Source organism: Ascaphus truei, unplaced genomic scaffold, assembly GCF_040206685.1.
Source record: "Ascaphus truei isolate aAscTru1 unplaced genomic scaffold, aAscTru1.hap1 HAP1_SCAFFOLD_467, whole genome shotgun sequence".
In the NCBI taxonomy this organism is placed as follows: Eukaryota; Metazoa; Chordata; class Amphibia; order Anura; family Ascaphidae; genus Ascaphus; species Ascaphus truei.
In genome coordinates this window covers 153,450-177,941 of record NW_027456798.1, presented here as the reverse complement: position 1 = coordinate 177,941, position 24,492 = coordinate 153,450, and the positions used below count along the sequence as shown (strand labels likewise).

General features: G+C 48.2%; 1 protein-coding gene across 1 annotated transcript in view; it reads left to right on the top strand.

The window, feature by feature from the left end:
- LOC142484922 (sodium/glucose cotransporter 2-like) overlaps positions 1 to 24,492 on the top strand; it is a 36,506-nt gene that overhangs the window by 1,922 nt on the left and 10,092 nt on the right. Inside the window, exons 2-3 of the mRNA XM_075584174.1 lie at positions 3,550 to 3,621; positions 17,978 to 18,082. Coding sequence (XP_075440289.1) covers positions 3,550 to 3,621; positions 17,978 to 18,082 — 177 coding nt within the window. The remainder of the gene's footprint in view (positions 1 to 3,549; positions 3,622 to 17,977; positions 18,083 to 24,492) is intronic.

Genomic DNA, 24,492 nt, shown 5'->3' with positions numbered 1-24,492 from the left:
CGATGATCTGCATGTTGCGATGCTCTGCGTTGTATGCTCTGCGTGTTGCAATGCTCTGCATGTTGCGATGCTCTGCATGTTGCGTTGCTATGCATTGTATGCTTTGCGTGTTGCGATGCTCTGCATGCTGCAATGCTCTCCGTGTTGTATGCTCTGCATGTTGCGATGCTCTGTGTTGTATGCTCTGCATGTTGCGATGCTCTGTGTTGTATGCTCTGCATGTTGCGATGCTCTGTGTTGTATGCTCTGAGTGTTGTGATGCTCTGCATGTTGCGATATTCTGGTTGTGTGCTCTGAGTTGTGCGATGCTCTGCGTGTTGCGATGTTCTGCGTGTTGCGATGCTCTGCGTTGTATGCTCTGCATGTTGCGATGCTCTGTGTTGCGATGCTCTGTGTTGTATGCTCTGTGTGTTGCGATGCTCTGCGTTGTATGCTCTGAGTGTTGTGATGCTCTGTGTGTTGCGATGCTCTGCGTTGTATGCTCTGAGTGTTGTGATGCTCTGTGTTGTATGTTCTGAGTGTTGTGATGCTCTGCATGTTGTGATGCTCTGCGTTGTGATGCTCTGTGTTGTATGCTCTGAGTGTTGTGATGCTCTGCATGTTGCGATGCTCTGTGTTGTATGTTCTGAGTGTTGTGATGCTCTGCATGTTGTGATGCTCTGCATGTTGCAATGCTCTGTGTTGTATGCTCTGAGTGTTGTGATGCTCTGCATGTTGTGATGCTCTGAGTGTTGTGATGCTCTGTGTTGTATGTTCTGAGTGTTGTGATGCTCTGCATGTTGTGATGCTCTGTGTTGTATGCTCTGAGTGTTGTGATGCTCTGCATGTTGTGATGCTCTGAGTGTTGTGATGCTCTGTGTTGTATGCTCTGAGTGTTGTGATGCTCTGTGTTGTATGTTCTGAGTGTTGTGATGCTCTGCATGTTGTGATGCTCTGTGTTGTATGCTCTGAGTGTTGTGATGCTCTGCATGTTGTGATGCTCTGAGTGTTGTGATGCTCTGTGTTGTATGCTCTGAGTGTTGTGATGCTCTGTGTTGTATGCTCTGAGTGTTGTGATGCTCTGTGTTGTATGTTCTGAGTGTTGTGATGCTCTGCGTTGTGATGCTCTGTGTTGTATGCTCTGAGTGTTGTGATGCTCTGCATGTTGTGATGCTCTGAGTGTTGCGATGCTCTGCGTTGTATGCTCTGCGTTGTGATGCTCTGCATGTTGTGATGCTCTGCATGTTGTGATGCCCCGAGTGTTGCGATGCTCTGTGCTGTCCTGTTTGCTCATTAACTGATGACCTTGTTTACATGAAGCAGGAATGTGCTTAATTTGTGTAAAAGCTGCTGGTTAATGGGACCACTCGTTACACACTGGCACTCTCTAACTGTATCATCATTCGGCACTCTCTAACTGTATCATCATTCGGCACTCTCTAACTGTATCATCATTCGGCACTCTCTAACTGTATCATCATTCGGCACTCTCTAACTGTATCATCATTCGGCACTCTCTAACTGTATCATCATTCGGCACTCTCTAACTGTATCATCATTCGGCACTCTCCGAGTGCCTCATCATAATCTAACTGTCTCGTTATTAATACAAAGATGAGGCGGTCTCTCTATCTGTCACATTCTTTCTCTGTCACATTAACTCTCTGTTAGTCTGGTTGTCTATTTATCTGGCTGTCTCGTGTTAGATACCATTCCACACAAGAGGCTGGTGTACAAAATAAAGCAAATGGGACTCAGTAATAATATATGCACCTGGATTGAAAACTGGTTAAAGGACAGAGAACAGAGGGTTGTCATAAATGGAACTTTTTCAAGTTGGGCTAAAGTCGTGAGTGGAGTACCTCAGGGATCAGTACTGGGACCCCTGCTTTTTAACTTGTTTATTAATGACCTTGAAGTTGCGATCGAGAGCAAAGTCTCCATCTTTGCTGATTTAGGAGTGCTTGTAGACAGCAAGCTTAGCAATAGTGCCCAATGTCATGCAGTAGCTGCAAAGTCAAACAAGATCTTATCTTGCATTAAACGGGCAATGGATGGAAGGGAAGTAAATATAATTATGCCCCTTTACAAAGCATTAGTAAGACCACACCTTGAATATGGAGTACAATTTTGGGCGCCACTCCTTAGAAAAGACATTATGGAACTAGAGAGAGTGCAGACAAGAGCCACCAAATTAATAAAGGGGATGGACATTCTAACTTATGAGGAGAGGCTAGCTAAATTAGTCTTATTTACATTAGGAAAGAGGCGTCTAAGAGGGGATATGATAACTATATACAAATATATTAGGGGACAATACAAGGAGCTTTCAAATTAACTATTCATCCCATGGGCAGTACAAAGGACTCGGGCCATCCCTTAAGGTTGGAGGAAAGGAGATTTCACCAGCAACAAAGGAAAGGGTTCTTTACAGTAAGGGCAGTTACAGTGTGGGATTCATTACCCATGGAGACTGTGATGGCAGATACAATAGATTTGTTCAAAAAAAGATTGGACATATTTTTAGAAAGGAAAGGTATACAGGGATATACCAAATAAGTAAACATGGGAAGGATGTTGATCCAGGGAGTAATCCGATTTCCAATTCTTGGAGTCGGGAAGGAACGTATTTTTCCCCTTATGAGGATATCATTGGATGATATGTGTAACAAGGACTTATCCCTGTTCAGAAACTTGCCTCTAATCCAGCAGTGTGCTGGTTAATTGCTGGTGTGCAATCAACCAACTCCACCTGCCCAATCACAGCTCTGTGAAATAGTGTCATGTGAGACACAGGAAGAGGATTCCTTAGTCTCACAATTGGGGGCTGAACCAAGGAAGAACAGATGTCTTGAGCTGCAAAGAGATTGCAGGCTGACAGCAAGACAAAGGGGACAAGATTGCTAAACCTGGATCCTGATATTTCCATAGCACACAATGGTGCGAAGCCAGCAGAGCAGAGAAGCCTTTCCCTACAGCTACAAGAAACAGATAACAGTTTCTTATGGGACTGTTGTATATCTGTATGTCTGTGTGTATATATATATATGTGTATATATATTGGGGCTGGTAAACAGCTTAGCTAACCACGCAGTTAGAGAGGGCTGAACTACTTGTGTAGATATTCTCCAAAGCGAAGTAGGTTTTTGTTTGGCTTATTTTGAATGCTTTGCTGTGTTAAAGGGACAGGCGCAATAAAGCCTAATTTTAGTTTCACTTTAAATGATCTCCATTGTGTACCTCTGAACACGTCTCTTACAATATGACACTGGGGTTTTTTGTTTGCCTTCCTCTGGATCAATATACGGTAAGTACGGATATAGGATAAATTATTTGTCGTCTAAACTTAGCATAGGTTGAACTTAATAAACGAATGTCTTTATTCAACCTCACCTACTGTGTGTCCTGGCTGTCTCAAACTTTATCCAGCCGTCTCTTTATCTGACTGTCTCTCATGTGTCCTGGCTGTCTCAAATGTTATCCAGGTGACTCTTTACCTGGCTTCATCTCACGTTACCCAGCTGTCTTTATTTACCTGACTGTCTCTCGTGTTACCTGGCTCTCTTTCAGTCCATGCGTCGTGCCAATAGAGGGACAGTTGGAGGGTACTTTCTAGCTGGAAGAAGCATGTCATGGGGCCCAGTGAGTACCTAATACCCCTAACACTCTCAATGCTACCAATACCCTCAATGTGCCTAATACTCTGCCACTATTCTCTTTTTATTAACACTCTCCATGCATCTTAATCTTTCAGTGTTCCTAAAACCATCAGTACTCCTATACTCAATAATATCAGTACTGCTATACTCAATAACATCATTACTGCTATACTCAATAACATCAGTACTCCTATACTCAAGAACATCAGTACCCTTATACTCAACTACTCAATAACATCAGTACTGCTATATTCATTAACATCCATACCCATATACTCGATAACATCAGTATTTCCTATACTCAAGAACATCAGTACCCTTATACTCAATTACTCATAACATCAGTACCCTTATACTCAATTACTCATTAACATCAGTACTGCTATATTCAATAACATCCATACCCATATACTCGATAACATCAGTACTCCTATACTCACGAACATCGTACTCTTAACAGCGTACTCGTAACAGCAATACTCTATAACATCAGTACTGCTATACTTAATAACATTTGTACCCATATACTCAATAACATCAGTACTGCTATATTCAATAACATCCATACCCATATACTCAATAACATCAGTACTGCTTGTCACGGTAGCTTATGACAAGATATAATGAACACCAAATATCTGGGTTGAACTGAACGAGGCTTAGATATAATAAAATATATTTATTCCTTAAAAAAGGTGAACACAGCAATATAGTACAATTAACAGACAAGAAGGTAACACTTACTTAGGGTTGGGGGATGGAGAAGTATCAGCTAGCAATTCTCCAGCAATCCAGTGACATTCAAGATGGTATCAGAAGAAGAACTAAAAACTGTAGGGTTGACACAGTTTATATACCTGTGTAACCCTATTCTTAACATTGAATACAGCCTATTGGTGAACAATTATCTGTATCCAATCCCTAACGTGGAGACACAGATTAACCCATGCCCCCCAGCTAATTAGCCCATATGTACTGGGACTCTGAGGGTCTTATTTCTGTAGCCCCATAATTAAATCAGGGGCGACGACCAGTCTACCAAAATGAAGTATCTGGTACGATCTGCATTGTTTGTAGGTGTAGACATAACACTTACAAACTACTCCAGTTTGATGATTCTCCGCCCTCAGGTAACAATTAGAGTGGCAGAGTCTGTTGATTAGTACTTGGTTCCTAGTGTAAACAATCAGGGCAGTTAACTTTTGATCACAGTGCTTATGTTCAATCATCCGGCTGCCCTTCATGACCTATTAGCATAGCAGATGGAGTCTGCATTTTCAGAGCAGATCCAAAATACCATACATATACACTTTAATATCTACACATATTAATAAGTTCCATTCTGGTGGGCTCAGTGGGTTGAAATTTGCCAGTTTTTAATGCCTACAGTGACTCCACATATTGGCCAAATTTCAACTCTGTGACCTCCCGAACTGGAGATACAGAAATGCATTTTAAAACATTAAAATACAGGATTATAATGGAACAGGGGAACATACAGTTTCCTGACATGACAAGGTGTAAGCCACAATCCTGGACCGCAGTCCAGTTAACCCCTTGCCTCCCTGGTGAGGTCAGGGGGTGGCCATATGGGGTGCAACCCCTTTAATACCGGGCCAACCCCCTCTCCCTCTACACTCATCCTGTATATTTCACACCTTGGGACCAAACTCCAGACATTGCGTCCCCAGAAATGAGTGGCCCCTTTTTACTCAGCAGTGCTACCAAGCTGCTTACTGAGCATGCTCAGAGTTACCTGGGCTGGCTGTAGGATTTGCCCACGTGACATGGCAGGTTCTGATAGGAGGAAGATAATTCCTTGCCAATGGGATGAGGCTAATGTAAAACTCCAAGGGCCTTTTCCTTAAAGAGGCCTGTAACCCTCATTCCTGTGTTGTTGTTGTTACCTGATTTCTTCAAGCGGATAAGATCTAAGTACAGCGGCTATGATTCCAGAACGCAAGGGGTTAAAAACATCGCAACAAGGAAACTTGCCCTGCTTCAGGATTTTGTTAGCCCTGGGAATTCCAGAACAAACCCCAAAGAACCAGAAAAGACTTTGCACTTTCACAGAAGGATTGGACTGGCTATTTATTTGGCAATTTGCAAATGGACTACATTTTAAAAGACAATCTTCTGGTGTTTTGCACCTTTCTGGACATTATCCCCTGTTCCTATACCCGTAAGTGTAATTATTAAGTGTATTCTGCAGTTGTCGTGTGTTTGCCTATCAAGGGAATAAATCTCAGTTTATTTTGCTCAACCTGTTCTGCTCAATCAGGATCCACGAAATATAAATGTGTTATTAAGTGCGTCTCCCGTCACAGGCGTTTAAAACTTCCCCCACTCAAAGCCCAAAGTTTGCCCTGACCACCTCCTCTGGTGGTTGGGCTGACCGGAGGGTTTTTGAAGTCATTAGGTCTTGGGGATTGTCCTGCCGGGAGAGGCCATCCGCGTTCCCATGCTCACCGCCTTTCTTGTGCTGAATGGTGAAGTCACATTCTTGCAAGGCTCCAGCGCAGGAGCTTGGCATTCTCTCCCGACACCCTCTGCAACCAACTTAGGGGGTTATGGTCAGTGATAACAGTGAAGTGTCTGCCATAGAGATAAGGCTGTAACTTCTTGAGAGCCCATACTATGGCCAGACACTCCTTCTCAATAGTGGCATAGGCCACTTCTCTGGGCAGCCGCTTGTGGCCCAGAAACATCATTGGAGGTTCCCTGACCTCCTCCTCCGCCTGGCTGGGCACAGCACCAATGCCACCAGTTTTAAACGCTTGAGACGGGAGACGCACTTAATAACACATTTATATTTCATGGATCCTGATTGAGCAGAACAGGTTGAGCAAAATAAACTGAGATTTATTAACTTGATAGGCAAACACACGACAACTGCAGAATACACTTAATAATTACACTCACGGGTAGAGAAACAGAGGATAATGTCCAGAAAGGTGCCCAGCACCAGGAGATTGTCTTTTAAAATGTAGTCCATTTGCAAATTGCCAAATAAATAGCCAGTTCAATCCTTCTGTGAAAGTGCAAAGTCCTTTCTGGTTCTCTGGGATTGGTCTGGATCCCCAGGGGTAACGAAATCCTGGAGCAGGGCAAGTTTCCTTGTTGCGATGTTTTTTAACCCCTTGCATTTTGGAATCGTAGCCGCTGTACTTAGGTCTTATCCGCTTGAAGAAATCAGGTAACAGCAGCAACAGCAAAAACAACACAGGAACAACACAGGAATGAGGGGTACAGGCCTTTTTAAGGACAAGGGCCTGTGAAGTGTTACATTAGCCTCATCCCATTGGCAAGGAATTATCTTCCTCCTATCAGAACCTGCCAGGTCACATGGGCAAATCCTACAGCCAGCTCAGGTAACTCTGAGCATGCTCAGTAAGCAGCTTGGTAGCACTGCTAAGTAAAAAGGGGCCACTCATTTCTGGGGACGCAATGTCTGGAGTTTGGTCCCAAGGTGTGAAATATCCAGGATGAGTAACAGGACCTGCTACTCAGAAACATCCTGATTAAGTGACACTGTAAGACTCTGGATTCCTTCATCTACTAGACGCATCGGCATCTCCCAACCGGGGGGGGGGGGGGGTCTTTCATGGATGCATAACATTTGTTCCTAAATTAGCAGTCTTAAAAGGGGAACAGCATATAATATTAACCCCTTCATCCCCAATACGAAATAGGGGTAACCAGCCGAGCCCACTGCCTTTATTAATGCGCTGATTACCCCCATTTTCGCCACAGAGGCTACTGCTACTGATGCTTCTGTGATCCAGTATGTAGTAGATCTCCGAGACCGGTTAGAGATGCTCATGGGGGTGGCCCAGGACCACCTCAGGGCTGCTCAGACCAGGCAGAAGCGATGGTATGACCGGCATGCCCGTAGCAGAGAATTCATCCCAGGACAGCAGGTACTTGTTCTCAAACCCACTCGGGAGAACAAGTTGATGGCTGCCTGGTCGGGACCGTACTCGGTCATCCGAAAGCTGAATGAGTACAACTATGTTGTACAGGTAGAGCCAGAGAGGCATAAGACATATCTGTTACGCCGGTGCTGCCCGCAGACCAGACTCGTCCCTTATACTGAGGTGGGGACGTATATGTGCACGCACCCGCAGCAGAAGGAGCGTGTCCGGAGTGTGGTGTTTTTGCGTTGCCAGGCCAGGTGTGAACAGGTGTAGCAATACTTGCCGGTACCGGTACTGAAGAAGCGAAGTGGTTGCCATTAGCCAAAGGTCGGGGAGAGAGAGATCCGGAAGGTCGAGGTTCAAGCTGAGGTCGAGGGATGGAAGAAGCTGCAGGGTCAAGAGGGAGCCGGGATCCAGAGACAGGTAAGTTCGTCCGCCAAGCCGGGTCGTAACCTGAATGCACAAAGACAAAGGGAGAGCCAGAATAGACGTCTGTAGCAGAGACTATGCCGAGCGATGTGAGAGAGGCAGAACAGGCATTAAGTACTGTGGCTGACCAATGGTTAACGGAGGCAGGCCTGGAGGAGCCCTAGGAGCAGTCCAGGATTGGTTTCCATAATACGCTGCCAGGTCATAAGGTTTAGGGTTAACTAGTAACCAGCGTGTGGGAGGGAGCTGTGGCTTCACTGCGAGAGCAGTGAATAAATTAGCTGGTGCTGGAATGTGTTCTGTAACAGCAAGGGATGCGCGTAACAGCAAGGGATGCGCGTAACAGCAAGGGATGCGCGCGCAGAAGCAACGGCAGCAGCAGCCTGACGGGGAGGACGGGGGAGTCCCCTCAGCAGGGAGGCCGGGCGAGGAGGGAGCCGCACAGCCGCGGGAGCGGACAGAGGTGAGGGGAGGTCACGCTGCGACCGACGTGACCCCCGAGTCCTCACAGTACCCCCCCCTTCAGGGTCGGCCTCAGGACGATGCTTCCATGGCTTGGATGGATGTTTTTCCGGAATCGTTTAAGAAGTCCTGGTGCGTGGATGTCGTTAAAAGGTACCCAAGACCTCTCCTCGAGTCCGAAACACGTCCAATGAACCAAGAAATGGACTTTCCCTCTGGAGAGACATGAATCTAGTATGGTCTGGACCTCGTACTCTTCGTTGCCCTGTATGAGCACAGGATCTGGTTTAAGAGTGTGGTCCGGGAACAGAGGGCTAGAGATGAACGGTTTGAGAAGTGAAGTATGGAAAACATTAGGAATTCGCATGCTTGGGGGTAGTTGAAGACGGAAAGCCACCGGGTTAACCTGCTCCATGATAGGAAATGGCCCCAGAAACCTAGGAGCCAATTTGGGGGAAGGGGTTTTGAGGCGGATATTTCTAGTAGACAACCAAACCTTGTCCCCTGGTTTGTAGTTGGTTGCAGGTCGGCCGGTCAGCCTGGACTTTAGAAGACAGGGAGGCCCTTTGAAGTGCAGATTGAATTCTGGCCCAAGAGTCCTGTAGGAGGGAGATGTGTTCATCCACAGCTGGAACTCCAGAGGAGATCTTGGAAATAGGTAGGCAAGCCGGGTGATAGTCGTAATTAATAAAGAAAGGTGTCTCACCAGTGGATTCATTCCTGGTGGAATTAAAGGCATACTCAGCCCAGGAAAGCAATTCCGTCCAGTCATCCTGGGAGTCAGAGACGAAGCACCTTAAATACTTCTCAAGAGATTGATTGACCCTCTCGGTCTGTCCATTAGACTGAGGGTGATAACCCGAAGAGAAGGAGGAAGCAATGCCCAGTCTTCTTGTGAAGGATCTCCAGAATCTGGAAACAAATTGAGAGCCACGATCCGATACGATGGACGTGGGTATGCCATGGATCCGGAAAATTTCTTTGGAGAAACTATCGGCTAGGGCGGGTGAGGAGGGTAATCCTTTGAGAGGAATAAAGTGTGCCATCTTGGAAAACCGATCCACGACTACTAGAATAGTGTTCATGCCATTCGACCTAGGCAATTCGACAATAAAATCCATGGATATGTGGGACCAGGGGCGTTCCGGGATTGATAAGGGCAAAAGAAAACCATGGGGTCTCTGGCGAGGAATCTTGTTGCGTGCACATACCGGACAGGCACGGGTAAACTCAAGAATAGATTTGGCCATATTGGGCCACCAGAAGGTGCGACGGATGAGATCCAAAGTCTTCTTGTAGCCTGGGTGTCCTGCCGAACGGGAAGCATGTCCCCATTCCAGAATCTCCGGAATAAACTTGGCCTCCACGTATAAGGTATCCTTCGGGATCTCAAGATCGCTAGGAAGGTGGCTTTGAGACTTGATGATCCTCTCAAGATTTTTGAATGTAGCGACCGCGAGGATCTTTTGTTTGGGAAGGATAGACTCTGAAGTTTTCTCTGGTCTCTCATCAGAAGAATATTGTCTAGAGAGAGCATCCGCCTTGACATTTTTAGTGCCGGGAATGTAAGACAAAATAAAATTAAACCTGGAGAAAAATAACGACCAGCGGGCTTGGCGGGGGCCTAAGCGACGGGCATTCTCGATGTATAAAAGATTTTTGTGGTCCGTGAGAATAGTGAACGGCTCTTTTGACCCCTCCAACAGATGTCTCCATTCCTGAAGTGCCAACTTGACGGCCAAAAGTTCTCTATTGCCCACATCATGGTTCCTCTCAGCTGGGGAAAACTTCTTCGAGAAAAAACCGCAAGGGTGAAATTTATCCTGGGGAGAAAACTTTTGGGATAGGACAGCGCCGGCCCCGCAGTCTGAAGCATCTACCTCTAGGGGGAAAGAAAAATTGGTGTCCGGGTGTCGAAAGATGGGAGCTGAGACAAAAGCTTGTTTTTGTGTTTCAAAAGCTATGACTGCCTCAGGAGACCAAGACGAAGGATCTGCTCCTTTCTGGGTCAGTGCTGTGATCGGGGCGATGATTGTGGAGAAGTTACGAATAAACTTCCGGTAATAATTGGAAAAGCCTAGGAACTGCTGAATAGACTTGAGGGAGTTAGGTTGCGACCAATCAATTATGGCTTTAAGTTTCTCAGGATCCATGGCCAATCCCGTGTTGGAAATAATATATCCCAGAAAAGAGGTGGTAGACTGGTGAAAGAGACATTTCTCCATCTTGGCAAACAAACGGTTCTCTCGGAGACGGGAGAGTACAAACTTGGTATGGATGATATGGTCCTGTAGATTCTTGGAAAAGATAAGAATGTCATCCAAATAAACAATTACAAACTGATTAAGGACATCCCGAAAGACGTCGTTGATAAAGTCCTGAAAAACCGCCGGAGCGTTGCATAATCCGAAAGGCATCACGAGATACTCGTAGTGGCCGCTACGGGTGTCTTCCATTCGTCGCCCTCCCGGATGCGAATGAGATTATACACCCCGCGAAGGTCAAGCTTGGAGAACACGTTAGCACCTTGAAGTCTGTCTAATAATTCAGAAATGAGAGGAAGTGGGTAACGGTTCTTCACCGTGATGCGGTTCAGTCCCCGGTAATCAATACACGGTCTGAGAGTACCGTCCTTTTTCTTGACGAAGAAGAATCCAGCTCCTGCGGGTGAATTGGAGTGCCGAATAAAGCCCCGTTTAAGGTTCTCACGGATATATTCGTTCATGGCTTCCGTCTCAGGAAGAGAGAGGGGGTAGGATTTGGATTTGGGCAATGTGTATCCAGGTACCAAGTCTATAGGACAATCGTAAGATCTGTGAGGAGGTAGTAGTTCGGATTGGGTTTTGCAGAAGACATCCAGAAAAGCAGCATACAGAGCGGGCAATCCTCCCCTAGGATTGGATGCATTGGCCAGCAGTCGAGGCGGAAGTACGGCTGGTGGAAACGGCTCCTCCGACCTCGACCTCCAAGCAATAGGATCTTGGGATGTCCAGTTGATGAGAGGATTGTGCTTCTGTAACCAGGGTAAGCCGAGAGTGACCGGAGTTCCAGGGGCGTGGATTACATCAAAGGCCAAGGTCTCCTTTTGTGAATGAGAGGAAAGGTTGATGGGGCAAGTCTCCAAGGAAATATATGCCGGGGTGAGCGGACGCTCATCAATCCCGACCAAGGCAACGGGAGACTTCTTCCTAACGAGTGGAATCTGGTTCTTTTCAGAGAAGGCTTGGTCCATGAAATTTCCTCCCATGCTGGAATCGATAAATGCCGCAGTGGAGGTACGGCAGGTAGGACCCGAGAGAGAGACAGGAATGGTCAATTTCTTGGGAAGTTCCTTCCTGGAAAGGGGACAAGGAGATTTAGCACCCAGGGAGAGCCCCTTCGTACTCACTGGGTTTGGTCGTTTCCCGGGCGTAGTGGACATTCACGGATCAGATGCTCGGAGGATCCGCAGTAATAACATGATCCACCGACTTAGCGAGCTTGCTGTATTGGTGTCCGGAAACGCTGGACTCCAAGTTGCATCGGGTCCGGAGCCTCTAAAGCAGGTAGCGGGGAGACGGCAGGTCCTGTGGTTGGAGAGAATCTCGGAAAAGGAGCACGGAAGGGTGTAAATCGGGGTAGCTGGCGTTGGAGGCGACGTACCTGAAGGCGCTGATCCACTCGATTGGCCTGGGAGATGAGTTCCTCCAGAAGCCCTGGCATGGGTTGTGAGGTGAGCTCGTCCTTGACGGAATCTGTTAAGCCTCGCCAGAAGACTGAGACTAAAGCCCCCTGGCCCCATCGTGTCTCAGCTGCTATGGTCCTGAACTGCAAGGCGTACTGGGCCACGGAACGACGTCCCTGGGAAAGTTCAAGCAAAGAGCCAGAGGCAGTTTCTTGGCGTGCGGGGGTATCGAAGACCTGTCAAAAGTCTCGTCTAAAGGCTGCGTAATCACGGGTGATATCGGGACGGAGTTCCCAAATTGGGGAGGCCCATGCCAGTGCTTTCCCTGTAAGCAGGCTGTACACATATGCCACTTTCTTGCGACCAGTGGAGTACTGCTGTGGAGCCATCTCAAACTGGATCTCGCACTGATTGAGAAAACCGCGACAGGCGTGTGGATCCCCTGCATACGGTTTAGGTGCCGGGATCTTCGGGCTGGAAGTCGCGGCAGTACCCGGTTCTGGCGACAGTGGCGGTGCGGTCCCAGGTGGTGCCTGAAAAGAAACGTCCTGTACCTGTTGAGTGAGGAGAGCCATTTGGTCAGTTAGGGCCTGGATTTGTTGATACATGGCCGTCATCATGGAGGCCATGTCAGTCTGGTCACAGCAGGGGATGCGGCGCAGAAGCAATGGCAGGCAGCCGAGCACCAGCCCCGCGCGGGGCAGCAGCAGCCCAACGGGGAGGACAGGGAAGTCCCCTCAGCAGGGAGGCCGGGCGAGGAGGGAGCCGCACAGCCGCGGGAGCGGACAGAGGTGAGGGGAGGTCACGCTGCGACCGACGTGACCCCCGAGTCCTCACAATATCATGTTAATATGTTGAAAGAATACAGGGCACCGTGTATGAGAGCAGTGATGGCCATTTGTAGCCCACTGCTGGAGGATCCGGCGAGTAATGCTCTGCCTTATCTCCTAGGGGAGGCTAGGCAGGGAAACACTGTGGAGCAGGTAGAGATAGGGGCACAGTTAAGTGTTAGGCAGCAGGTGGAAGCCAGGGACATGCTAGCTAAGTATAGGGCCCTCTTCACTGACATGCCAGGGACCACACATCTCACCAAACACCCAGTACACACAGGGGATCTGCAGCCTCTGCATAAGCACGCTTATAGAGTGTCAGCAGAGGTCAATACCAGTATGGAGAGGGAGATAGAGGAGATGCTGACCCTAGGGGTAATTACTCCGTCCCAGAGTCCTTGGGCAAGCCCGGTAGTTCTAGTCCCTAAGAAGGACAAGACCACCCGGTTTTGTGTGGACTACCGCTTGCTCAACGCTGGGACGGTGTCAGATGCTTACCCCATGCCCCGCATGGATGAGTTACTAGATGAACTCGCGGGGGCAAGGTATCTGACCACCATGGATTTGAGCAAAGGCTATTGGCAAATCCCACTGACCCTGGAGGCTAGGGAGAAGTCAGCATTCATCACTCCAAGTGGCCTCTATGAGTTTTTAGTGATGCCATTTGGGATGAAGAATGCCTTGGCTACCTTCCAACGCCTGGTCAATAGGTTACTGGAAGGGATGCAGAGCTATGCCAGGGCTTACTTAGATGACATTGCTGTCTTTAGTAATTACTGGGACACCCATTTAGGACATGTAGCTGCGGTGCTTGATAGGATCAGGGAGGCTAGGCTTACCTTAAAACCCACTAAGTGTATGGTAGGGATGGCAGAGGTCCTGTACTTAGGGCACAGGGTGGGTGGAGGGCACCTCAAACCAGAGCCAGCTAAGGTAGAAGCCATAGTTCAGTGGCCTGTTCCAACAACCAAGAAACAGGTCATGGCATTTTTGGGCACCGCAGGGTACTATAGGAAGTTTGTCCCACAGTACAGCGCCGTGGCCAAACCCCTGACTGATTTGACTAAGAAGCAACTGCCTGTGCTTATTACCTGGGCTCCTGCCTGTGAAACTGCTTTCCAGGCACTGAAAACTGCGCTTGCTGGGGCCCCCATACTGGCTGCTCCAGACTATACCAAGCATTTTCTCATACAAACTGATGCCTCGGATTATGGCATTGGGGCTGTATTGAGCCAGGTGGGGGACGACAGCAGAGAGCACCCTGTGGTGTACCTCAGCCGAAAACTACTCCCCAGAGAGGTGGCCTATGCCACCATTGAGAAAGAGTGCTTGGCCATTGTGTGGGCACTCAAAAAGCTCCAGCCCTATGTGTATGGAAGGGCTTTCACGGTCCTCACAGACCACAACCCCCGGAGTTGGCTGCAGAGGGCATCAGGGGAAAATGCCAAGTTGCTAAGGTGGAGCTTTGCCTTGCAAGAGTTTGAGTTCACTATTCAGCACAAAAAGGGTAGTGAAAACAGCAATGCTGATGGACTTTCACGTCAGGACTATCCCTCTGAGACTGAGTTCATTAATGGTGCCAGCAGTGCCCCACTCCCCGTTAGGGCCAGTGGGCCACAGGTCACCCATTAAGAAGGGGAGGTGTAGAGGGAGAGGGGGAGTGGCCCAGTATTAAAGGGGTTGCACCCCATATGGCCACCCCCTGACCTCACCAGGGAAGCAGGGGGTTAACTGGACTGCGGTCCAGGAATGTGGTTCTCACCTAGCTATGTCATAACAATGTATGTTTCCCTGTTCCCATGTTTCATTCTAATATCAGTGTCTGCACCAACACACACTGGGATCCATCCGGGAGGACAAGGGTCAATAGTGTTTAGTGAAAAGCTGTGATTTATTTTATAGCGGAGAATTTTGTGTTAAAGTATGAAACGGTTTAAAGGGTATTTGTGTATCTCCGGTTCTGAATGTCGCAGCGGGCTGAAAATTGGATCCTATAGTGTCCCAGTTCCGGCATTGAGGTCTGGGACGTTTGGACCCGCTGGACCTAACGGAACCGGATATTTTAATATGTTTGTGTTTTAACTTTAATATTGTATTCCAAGGCGGGATAAAAACTCATGAAGATTCCTTCACACAAAGGAATGCAAATGGTCGGGGGGGCGACCCAAAGTCTAGGAATCAAGTACTGATCAAAAGACTCTGCCACTCTAACTGTTTACCTGAGGGCGGAGACGCATCAAACTGGAGTGGTTTGTAAGTGTTATATCTACACCTACAAACAATGAAGATCCTGCCAGATACTTCATCTGGTAGACTGGTCGTCGCCCCTGATTTAATTATGGGGCTACAGAAATAAGACCCCCAGAGTCCCAGTACGCATGGGCTAACTAGCTGGGGGGCATGGGTTAATATGTGTTCCCACGTTAGGGATTGGATACAGATAATTGTTCACCAATAGTCTATATTCAATGTTAAAAATAGGGTTACAAAGGTATTTAAACTGTTGTCCACCCTATAGTCTGAGTCTTCGTTTTACATCTTGAATGTCACTGGATTGCTGGAGAATTGCTAGCTGATACTTCTCCATTCCCCAACCCTAAGTAAGTGTTACCTTCTTGCCTGTTAATTTTACTATATTGCTGTGTTCACCTATTTCAAGGAATAAATATATTTTATTATATCTAAGCCTCGTTCAGTTCAACCCAGATATTTGGTATGTATTATACCCTATCATAGCTACCGTGACACTATATACTCAATAACATCAGAACTCCTATACTCAAGAAGATCAGTACCCATATACTCAATAACAGCAGTACTCCTATACTGAATAACATTAGTACCCATATACTCAATAACATTAGTACCCATAAACCCGGTTATAATATCAATACTGCTAGACTCAATAACATTAGTACCCATATACTCCATAACATCAGTACTCCTATACTCAATAACATCAGTACTGCTATACTCAATAACATCAGTACTCCTATACTCAATAACATCAGTACTCCTATACTCAATAACATCAGTACTCCTATACTCAATAACATCAGTACTCCTATACTCAATAACATCAGTACTCCTATACTCAATAACATCAGTACTGCTATAGAAAATAAACACAGAAGCGCACCAAGGGTAAAGAAATATGTAATAAACAAGTAATATAATAACAAGTAAAAACTTACATATCAGAATATACAAGTCCAGTAGCGGCCAGTGCACAGGTAATCAGTCCAAATGAATTGGTAGGCGCAGGAGGTATATGCTGAGACTCACAGATCAGTCCCGCGTGCTGGGGCTGCCTTGCTCGGCAAAGCTCAGTTGTTACTTCCGGGTTGCGGCTTCTCGCAGGACCCGTGTTGAGTAGTCCACCACAATCGCCGGTATACTTTACTTCCAACACACATCCCACTCGAGCGAGCAGATGGAAGTGGCTCAAGCCTCTGTGGGAGGGCTGGAACTAGTACAGCCAAGAGTCTGGATACCAGTGTGCGGAGTTCACACATCCTATCCCTATTCAGGGAACTAACTGACTTCTCAGGCCCTTACTATCAGGGCCGCCAGCTAAGCCGGTTGTTAGCCGCAAAATATGTACATTCCATACAAAGTCTCTGCAGATAATAACAAAGCGCTTGCCTTATCTTTAGTCTTTTAAGGTCCTCTGCAACCAGACGTCACTGCTTCAGCATGGCTCTCTCAGCAGTGTCTCTCACTCTCTGTAAGCTTCTTTAACCAGCTCCTGGTAGCTGGGGAGCTCCTCTGTCTCACCCTTCTCTGGGGAAAACTGTCTCTCTGTGCCTTGCTGCTTCCTTGTTTTTCAGGAGTTCAGCTCAGGCTGATTAATTAGATTCCAGGTGTTCTTGACAACTCCAGGGAGGATTAACTCTTTCCAGCACCTAGATGCCAGTGCTGGTATCACACTGTATACTCAATAACATCAGTACCCCTATAGTCAATAACATTAGGACCCTTATACTCAATAACATCAGTACTCCTATAGTCAATAACATTAGGACCCTTATACTCAATAACACCTGTACTCCTATACTCAAGACCATCAGTACTCATATACTCAATAACATCAGTACTCCTATACTCAATAACATCACTACTCTTACGCCAAAGAACATCAGTACCCATATACTCAATAACATTAGTACCCATATACTCAATAACATCAGTACTTCTATACACAATAACATTAGTACCCATATGCTCAATAACATCAGTACTCCTATACTCAAGCACATTAGTACCGATATACTCAATAACATCAGTACTGATATACGCAATAACATCAGTACTCCTATACTCAATAACATCAGTACTCCTATACTCAATAACATCAGTACTGATATACTCAATAACATCAGTACTCCTATACTCAATAACATCAGTACTGCTACACTCCATAACATCAGTACTCCTATACTCAATAACATCAGTACTCCTATACTCAATAACATCAGTACTCCTATACTCAATAACATCAGTACTGATATACTCAATAACATCAGTACTCCTATACTCAATAACATCAGTACTGCTACACTCCATAACATCAGTACTCCTATACTCAATAACATCAGTACTCCTATACTCAATAACATCAGTACTCCTATACTCAATAACATCAGTACTCCTATACTCAATAACATCAGTACTGCTACACTCAATAACATCAGTACTGCTACACTCAATAACATCAGTACTCCTATACTCAATAACATCAGTACTCCTATACTCAATAACATCAGTACTGCTACACTCAATAACATCAGTACTCCTATACCCAATAACATTAGTACCTCAGCAGAAACTAATGCTTCCATGTATATAATACTCTTTCCTCTGATATCTCCATTCCGTCATGTCTCTCTTACGCTCTCTCGGTGTCTCTCACAGGTTGGAGCCTCTCTCTTACGCTCTCTCTGTGTCTCTCACAGGTTGGAGCCTCTCTCTTACGCTCTCTCTGTGTCTCTCACAGGTTTTAGCCTCTCTCTTACGCTCTCTCTGTGTCTCTCACAGGTTGGAGCCTCTCTCTTCGCCAGTAACATTGGGAGCGGTCACTTTGTGGGTCTGGCCGGTACAGGAGCAGCGAGTGGTCTCGCTGTGGCCGGATTTGAGTGGAATGTAAGGATAGGTCTCATGAGACAGTGCGCGTCTCACTCTATCTCTTTCTGACCCTGCGCGTCTCACTCTATCTCTTTCTGACCCTGCGCGTCTCACTCTATCTCTTTCTGACCCTGCGCGTCTCACTCTGTCTCTTTCTGGCCCTGCGCGTCGCATTCTGTCCCTTTCTGACCCTGCGCGTCGCATTCTGTCCCTTTCTGACCCTGCGTGTCTCTTTCAGGCGGTCTCTTTCTGACCCTGCGCGTCGCATTCTGTCCCTTTCTGACCCTGCGCGTCGCATTCTGTCCCTTTCTGACCCTGCGCGTGCATTCTGTCCCTTTCTGACCCTGCGCGTCGCATTCTGTCCCTTTCTGACCCTGCACGTCGCATTCTGTCCCTTTCTGACCCTGCACGTCGCATTCTGTCCCTTTCTGACCCTGCGCGTCGCATTCTGTCCCTTTCTGACCCTGCGCGTCGCATTCTGTCCCCTTCTGGCCCTGCACGTCGCATTCTGTCCCTTTCTGACCCTGCGTGTCGCATTCTGTCCCTTTCTGACCCTGCGCGTCGCATTCTGTCCCTTTCTGGCCATGCGCGTCGCATTCTGTCCCTTTCTGACCCTGCGCGTCACATTCTGTCCCTTTCTGGCCATGCGCGTCGCATTTTGTCCCTTTCTGACCCTGCGCGTCGCATTCTGTCCCTTTCTGACCCTGCGCGTCGCATTCTGTCCCTTTCTGACCCTGCGCGTCTCACTCTGTCTCTTTCTGGCCCTGCGCGTCGCATTCTGTCCCTTTCTGACCCTGCGCGTCGCATTCTGTCCCTTTCTGACCCTGCGTGTCTCTTTCAGGCGGTCTCTTTCTGACCCTGCGCGTCGCATTCTGTCCCTTTCTGACCCTGCGCGTCGCATTCTGTCCCTTTCTGACCCTGCGCGTTGCATTCTGTCCCTTTCTGACCCTGCGCGTCGCATTCTGTCCCTTTCTGACCCTGCACGTCGCATTCTGTCCCTTTCTGACCCTGCACGTCGCATTCTGTCCCTTTCTGACCCTGCGCGTCGCATTCTGTCCCTTTCTGACCCTGCGCGTCGCATTCTGTCCCCTTCTGGCCCTGCACGTCGCATTCTGTCCCTTTCTGACCCTGCGTGTCGCATTCTGTCCCTTTCTGACCCTGCGCGTCGCATTCTGTCCCTTTCTGGCCATGCGCGTCGCATTCTGTCCCTTTCTGACCCTGCGCGGCACATTCTGTCCCTTTCTGGCCATGCGCGTCGCATTTTGTCCCTTTCTGACCCTGCGCGTCGCATTCTGTCCCTTTCTGACCCTGCGCGTCGCATTCTGTCCCTTTCTGACCCTGCGCGTCGCATTCTGTCCCTTTCTGACCCTGCGCGTCGCATTCTGTCCCTTTCTGACCCTGCGCGTCGCATTCTGTCCCTTTCTGACCCTGCGCGTCGCATTCTGTCCCTTTCTGACCCTGCGCGTCGCATTCTGTCCCTTTCTGACCCTGCGCGTCGCATTCTGTCCCTTTCTGACCCTGCGCGTCGCATTCTGTCCCTTTGTGACCCTGCGCATCGCATTCTGTCCCTTTCTGACCCTGCTCGTCGCATTCTGTCCCTTTCTGACCCTGCGCGTCGCATTCTGTCCCTTTCTGACCCTGCGCGTCGCATTCTGTCCCTTTCTGACCCTGCGCTTCGCATTCTGTCCCTTTCTGACCATGCGTGTCGCATTCTGTCCCTTTCTGACCCTGCGCGTAGCATTCTGTCCCTTTCTGACCCTGCGCGTCGCATTCTGTCCTTTTCTGACCCTGCGCGTCGCATTCTGTCCTTTTCTGACCCTGCGCGTCGCATTCTGTCCTTTTCTGACCCTGCGCGTCGCATTCTGTCCCTTTCTGGCCTTGCGTGTCTCACTCTGTCTCTTTCTGACCTTGCGTGTCTCACTCTGTCTCTTTCTGACCTTGCGTGTCTCACTCTGTCTCTTTCTGACCTTGCGTGTCTCACTCTGTCTCTTTCTGACCTTGCGTGTCTCACTCTGTCTCTTTCTGACCTTGCGTGTCTCACTCTGTCTCTTTCTCGCCATGCGTGTCTCTTTCATATCCTGCGGTCTCTTTTGGACCCTGCATGTCTCTTTCAGGCAGTCTCTTTCTGACCCTACGTGTCTCTTTCTGACCCTGCGTGTCTCTTTCAGGCAGTCTCTTTCTGACCCCACGTGCCTCTTTCAGGCGGTCTCTTTCTGATCCTGCATGTCTCTTTCAGGTGGTCTGTTTCTGACCCTGCATGTCTCTTTCAGGTGGTCTCTTTCAGGTGGTCTCTTTCTGATCCTGCGTGTCTCTTTCACACGGTCTCTTTCTGACCCTGCGTGTCTCTTTCACACAGTCTCTTTCTGACCCTGCGTGTCTCTTTCAAGCGGTCTCTTTCTGACCCTGCGTGTCTCTTTCAGGTGGTCTCTCTCTGACTCTGCGTGTCTCTTTCAGGCGGTCTCTTTCTGACCCTGCGTGTCTCTTTCTGGCGGTCTCTTTCTGACCCTGCGTGTCTCTTTCTGGCGGTCACTTTCTGACCCTGCGTGTCTCTTTCAGGCGGTCTCTTTCTGAAAAAACAAAAATAAACTGTGCGCTACTATCTAACTTTTACATATATATGGATACAGTGCAGTGACTAAACCATAGAATATAGAAGTAAACCACAATACCACAGTGAATAAGTGATAAGATAATAAAATTATATCATAACCGTGTGGCTGATAAGGGCGTCTGCTGCTATAAACATTAGGGGTGGCTCAGCACCCCACACACTCTAAGAAATGGAAACAAAAAGAAAACAGCGCACAACGCCAAATAGTGAAGCAAGTACTGATATATTATAATAATAAAGGGGTATAAAATCTGCGTACATCAAGTTGATAAAATATGTGCATTTAGTGTATATCACACTGGTTTACCACTCCGCAGCTGTAAGCAGGAAGGTCTGGTACTTGGCTTTCTCTGCAGGAGCCTCCGTGGTGGTTCTGGGGCATGGGACCTTCCCTCACTCCTCTCCGGCAGGACGTCACTCTCAAGGGGGTTCCCTTTAAGCAGCCTGGCTTCACTGCAGGTTCAAATGCTCAGTGGGACCGCTCCTCATCCGGCGATATGCCGCCTTTGGGGGAATTTCCCTTTTTAGCAGCCTTCGTGTCTGTCCACAAAGATGAAAGAGGATGAAAGGAAGCTGTGGGTTACATTATTCTGTCAACCATGGAAGATGAAAACATGGACAAATTCCACAATCCTTTCCCTTCCCTTGTGTACTCGCAGAATTCCTGAGCTGGGAGCAGGGAGAAGATGCAAGTGGTGTTGTGTCCAGTCCCAGCTGGTTCCGGTTGAGTTTGTAAGGAATCCGCTCCGCGGGTTACTGGTTACCTTACCTTGCAGACCGGTGCAGTTCTGGAACTCCTCTCCTGAGGTTTGCTGCAGCCTGGATTCACTCACCAAAGCAATACACACTCCCTCTGGTATCTACTGCAGCTGTGCAGCCTATCACTGCAACCTAGACTTGCATTCACTCATTGGAGCAGTACCTTCACACCCCCGCCGGGGATTGGCCCGCTGGCCTTTAAGTACTGTCTTCCCATAATGCTCCCTGCCGAGCATAGTCCTATCTGGATGTCACTACTGTTTTGCCACAAGCCCTCGCTTGTTCTCCTATGCTGATACCAGGTTCCGCCCTGCGTCCTTCAGCTTCTGTTCTCCTGTGCTGAAGCAGAGGTTTCGTCCCTGCGTCCTTCAGCTTCTGTTCTCCTGTGCTGAAGCAGAGGTTTCGTTCCTGCGTCCTTCAGCTTCTGTTCTCCTGTGCTGAAGCAGAGGTTTCGTCCCTGCGTCCTTCAGTCTCCTGGATTCCTGCTCTGAAGCGGAGGTTTCCCTGTGTATCTCCAGCTTCCTGGTTCCTGGGGCCTACTCTTTCCCTAATCTAGAGAGGCCGTGTCCTGGTTCCTGCGCTGTTACAGAGGATTCCCCAGCCCGCTCAGGACTCTTGCGCTGTAGCACTGGTGCACCCGTGCAGCAAAGCGGTGTGCTACTCTGGTCTGCCTACCATCTCCTGTGACCAGTACCATGGGCCATGGTCGTCGCTCGCGCAGAGCCCAACCCCGCGCTCCTAAGCTGAAGCGGGGTTCTCCTGACTACATGTTGCCGAACTCTTGCCTGAACAATGTTTATCCTGATGTCTCCTGTCCTGACCCTGGCTTGTACAACGACGATGCTGACTTCTCCAATCCTGATCCTGCTACATATGACTACGAACTGCGCAATCCGGATCAGCCTGCGCGGTCTCAGGTCGGTGCTTTTACAACCCTACCTCAGCCACGCGGTCCGACCCTGGTTTGTGGCGAGCAGAACCCTGACAGTATGCTCGGCCCCACAAACTCGGACCCCGCTGAGGTAAGGGTTGGTAAGTTTTTTTCTGAAAGCCTGTCCCGGCCTGTAAACCAGTCCCAGTGTGAATACCAGTTTCTATGTGAGATAATACCCATGCTTGAAGATCTGGTTGTGTTTAAAGGTTTGACCCCTATGCAAAACAAATGCCGTAATGATCTCATAATGAAGGTTTACCTCCTCCGGGACTTAAAACAATCGCTGGCCGCTTGTATTTGCTTTCCTGGTTACCCTTTAACTTGGGAAAATGTGTACCCTTTAGAATTGGACGACGCCCAAAAGGAACTCTCTTCCCTGGCCTTGTCTTTAGACATTTATATAGCACAAGAGGACCCTCTCCTCATGTTGGCTGATGCCCAAAAAACACTCCATATCCTTTCCATGACATTGGACATTTGCATAAAGGAACAGGATCCTCCCCTCGCCAGCTTCGCTGCCGCTTGGCTGTATCCCTGGTCTACCACGGATCCTTGCCCTGAGTGTATGCCCGGGTTCCCTGACACCAATGATATGTTTTCGTTAACCCCGGCCGATCAGTCCTGTGAGGTCCCCCTGGAGAATACATATGTTGCTCTACCCAGCACTAATGTTCTTGTATCAGAGAATAAGTTCATTAGTTCTCCTATTTCTAGCTCAGAAGCCCTTTCTCTAAGTCTTGAGGGTTTTCCAGCTTTAACCCCTGCCGAGCAGTCCTGTGAGGTTCCCCTGGAGAATACATATGTTTCACTAGCCAACACTAAGGTTCTACTATCAGAGAATAAGTCCCTTAGTTCCCCTATTTCTAACTCCGAATCTGTCACTCCAGGTCTTGAGGGTTTTCCAGCTTTAACCTCTGCTAGGCAGTCCTGTGCGCTTTCCCCGTCAGAGAAAGAATCCCTAAGTTCTGTTCCCAGGGTTATTTCTGTATTAGAAACAATGGAGGATTCCGGCGCAACTGCGCATGTCTGACTCAGAGAGGCTGCTGGGATCTTCAAAAAACTTTATTCATAGAACACACAAGGGCTAGCACCGCATTCTCCCCCTCAACGCGTTTCACCCTTCGGCTTCGAAGCCCTATTCCTAAGGGTGAAACGCGTTGAGGGGGAGAATGCGGTGCTAGCCCTTGTGTGTTCTATGAATAAAGTTTTTTGAAGATCCCAGCAGCCTCTCTGAGTCAGACATGCGCAGTTGCGCCGGAATCCTCCATTGTTTCCAGTAACTCTTCTGACGGTGGCACGCAGGAGCAGCCGAGGTGAGCAGGCCCCAGACCGGAGATGCAGGTGAGGTAAGTTACCAACAGCCCCCTGCACCGGTCAATTCTGTGGCCAAGCGGAGCTCCCTCATGCGCTGCCCCAGTGTCTGACACAATTTCAGACTGCCACTCTGCACACTGAAGCGCAGGACAGATTCACACATTCTTTATTTCTGTATTAACCCCTGTGGGGCAGCTCTCTGAGTTTCCTTTGGTAAATCCCTGTTCTCTGTCAGCCATGGTCACGCCCCTAGCTTCAGACGAGAGATTCCTGGTCTCTCCTAATACAGAGAGAAGATTACCTATGTTTTACTCTCAGGCATTGTCTGCATTAACCCCTGTAAATTCTTGCTGCCTCCAAGTTAATGCCTTCGTTTTAGCCTCAGAGAATGAGTCCACAAGTCAGACAGCAGAGGTTGCATTGAGGGATTCCCATAACCGTACGGAGTCCTTAGATATTCTTTGCTATAAATCCCCTGCTTCAGCTCAAGTTTCCGCAGTTTCGTCTCCGGAAACTTCGGCTAAAGTTCTGGTTCCCGATAAATGTATTCAGGAGTCAGGTTTTTCCCTAAGCTTGCTCGCAGAGTTCCTTCTCCTGGGTGTTTCGCTGAACCAGCCTGTCGCCCACATAGCGGTGATTCCTGCTTCAGCGCATAGTTCCCACATTATGGAGTCTGCAGTAATTTCTGGTTTCCCAGACATTCCTTACCAAATACCTACTTCAGAGACCAGTACAGTTATGATTAACCCCCGTGTACTGTCTGAGTTCTCCTCCTCTTTAAGCTTAGGGTTAAAAGCATACAGTAGTCTG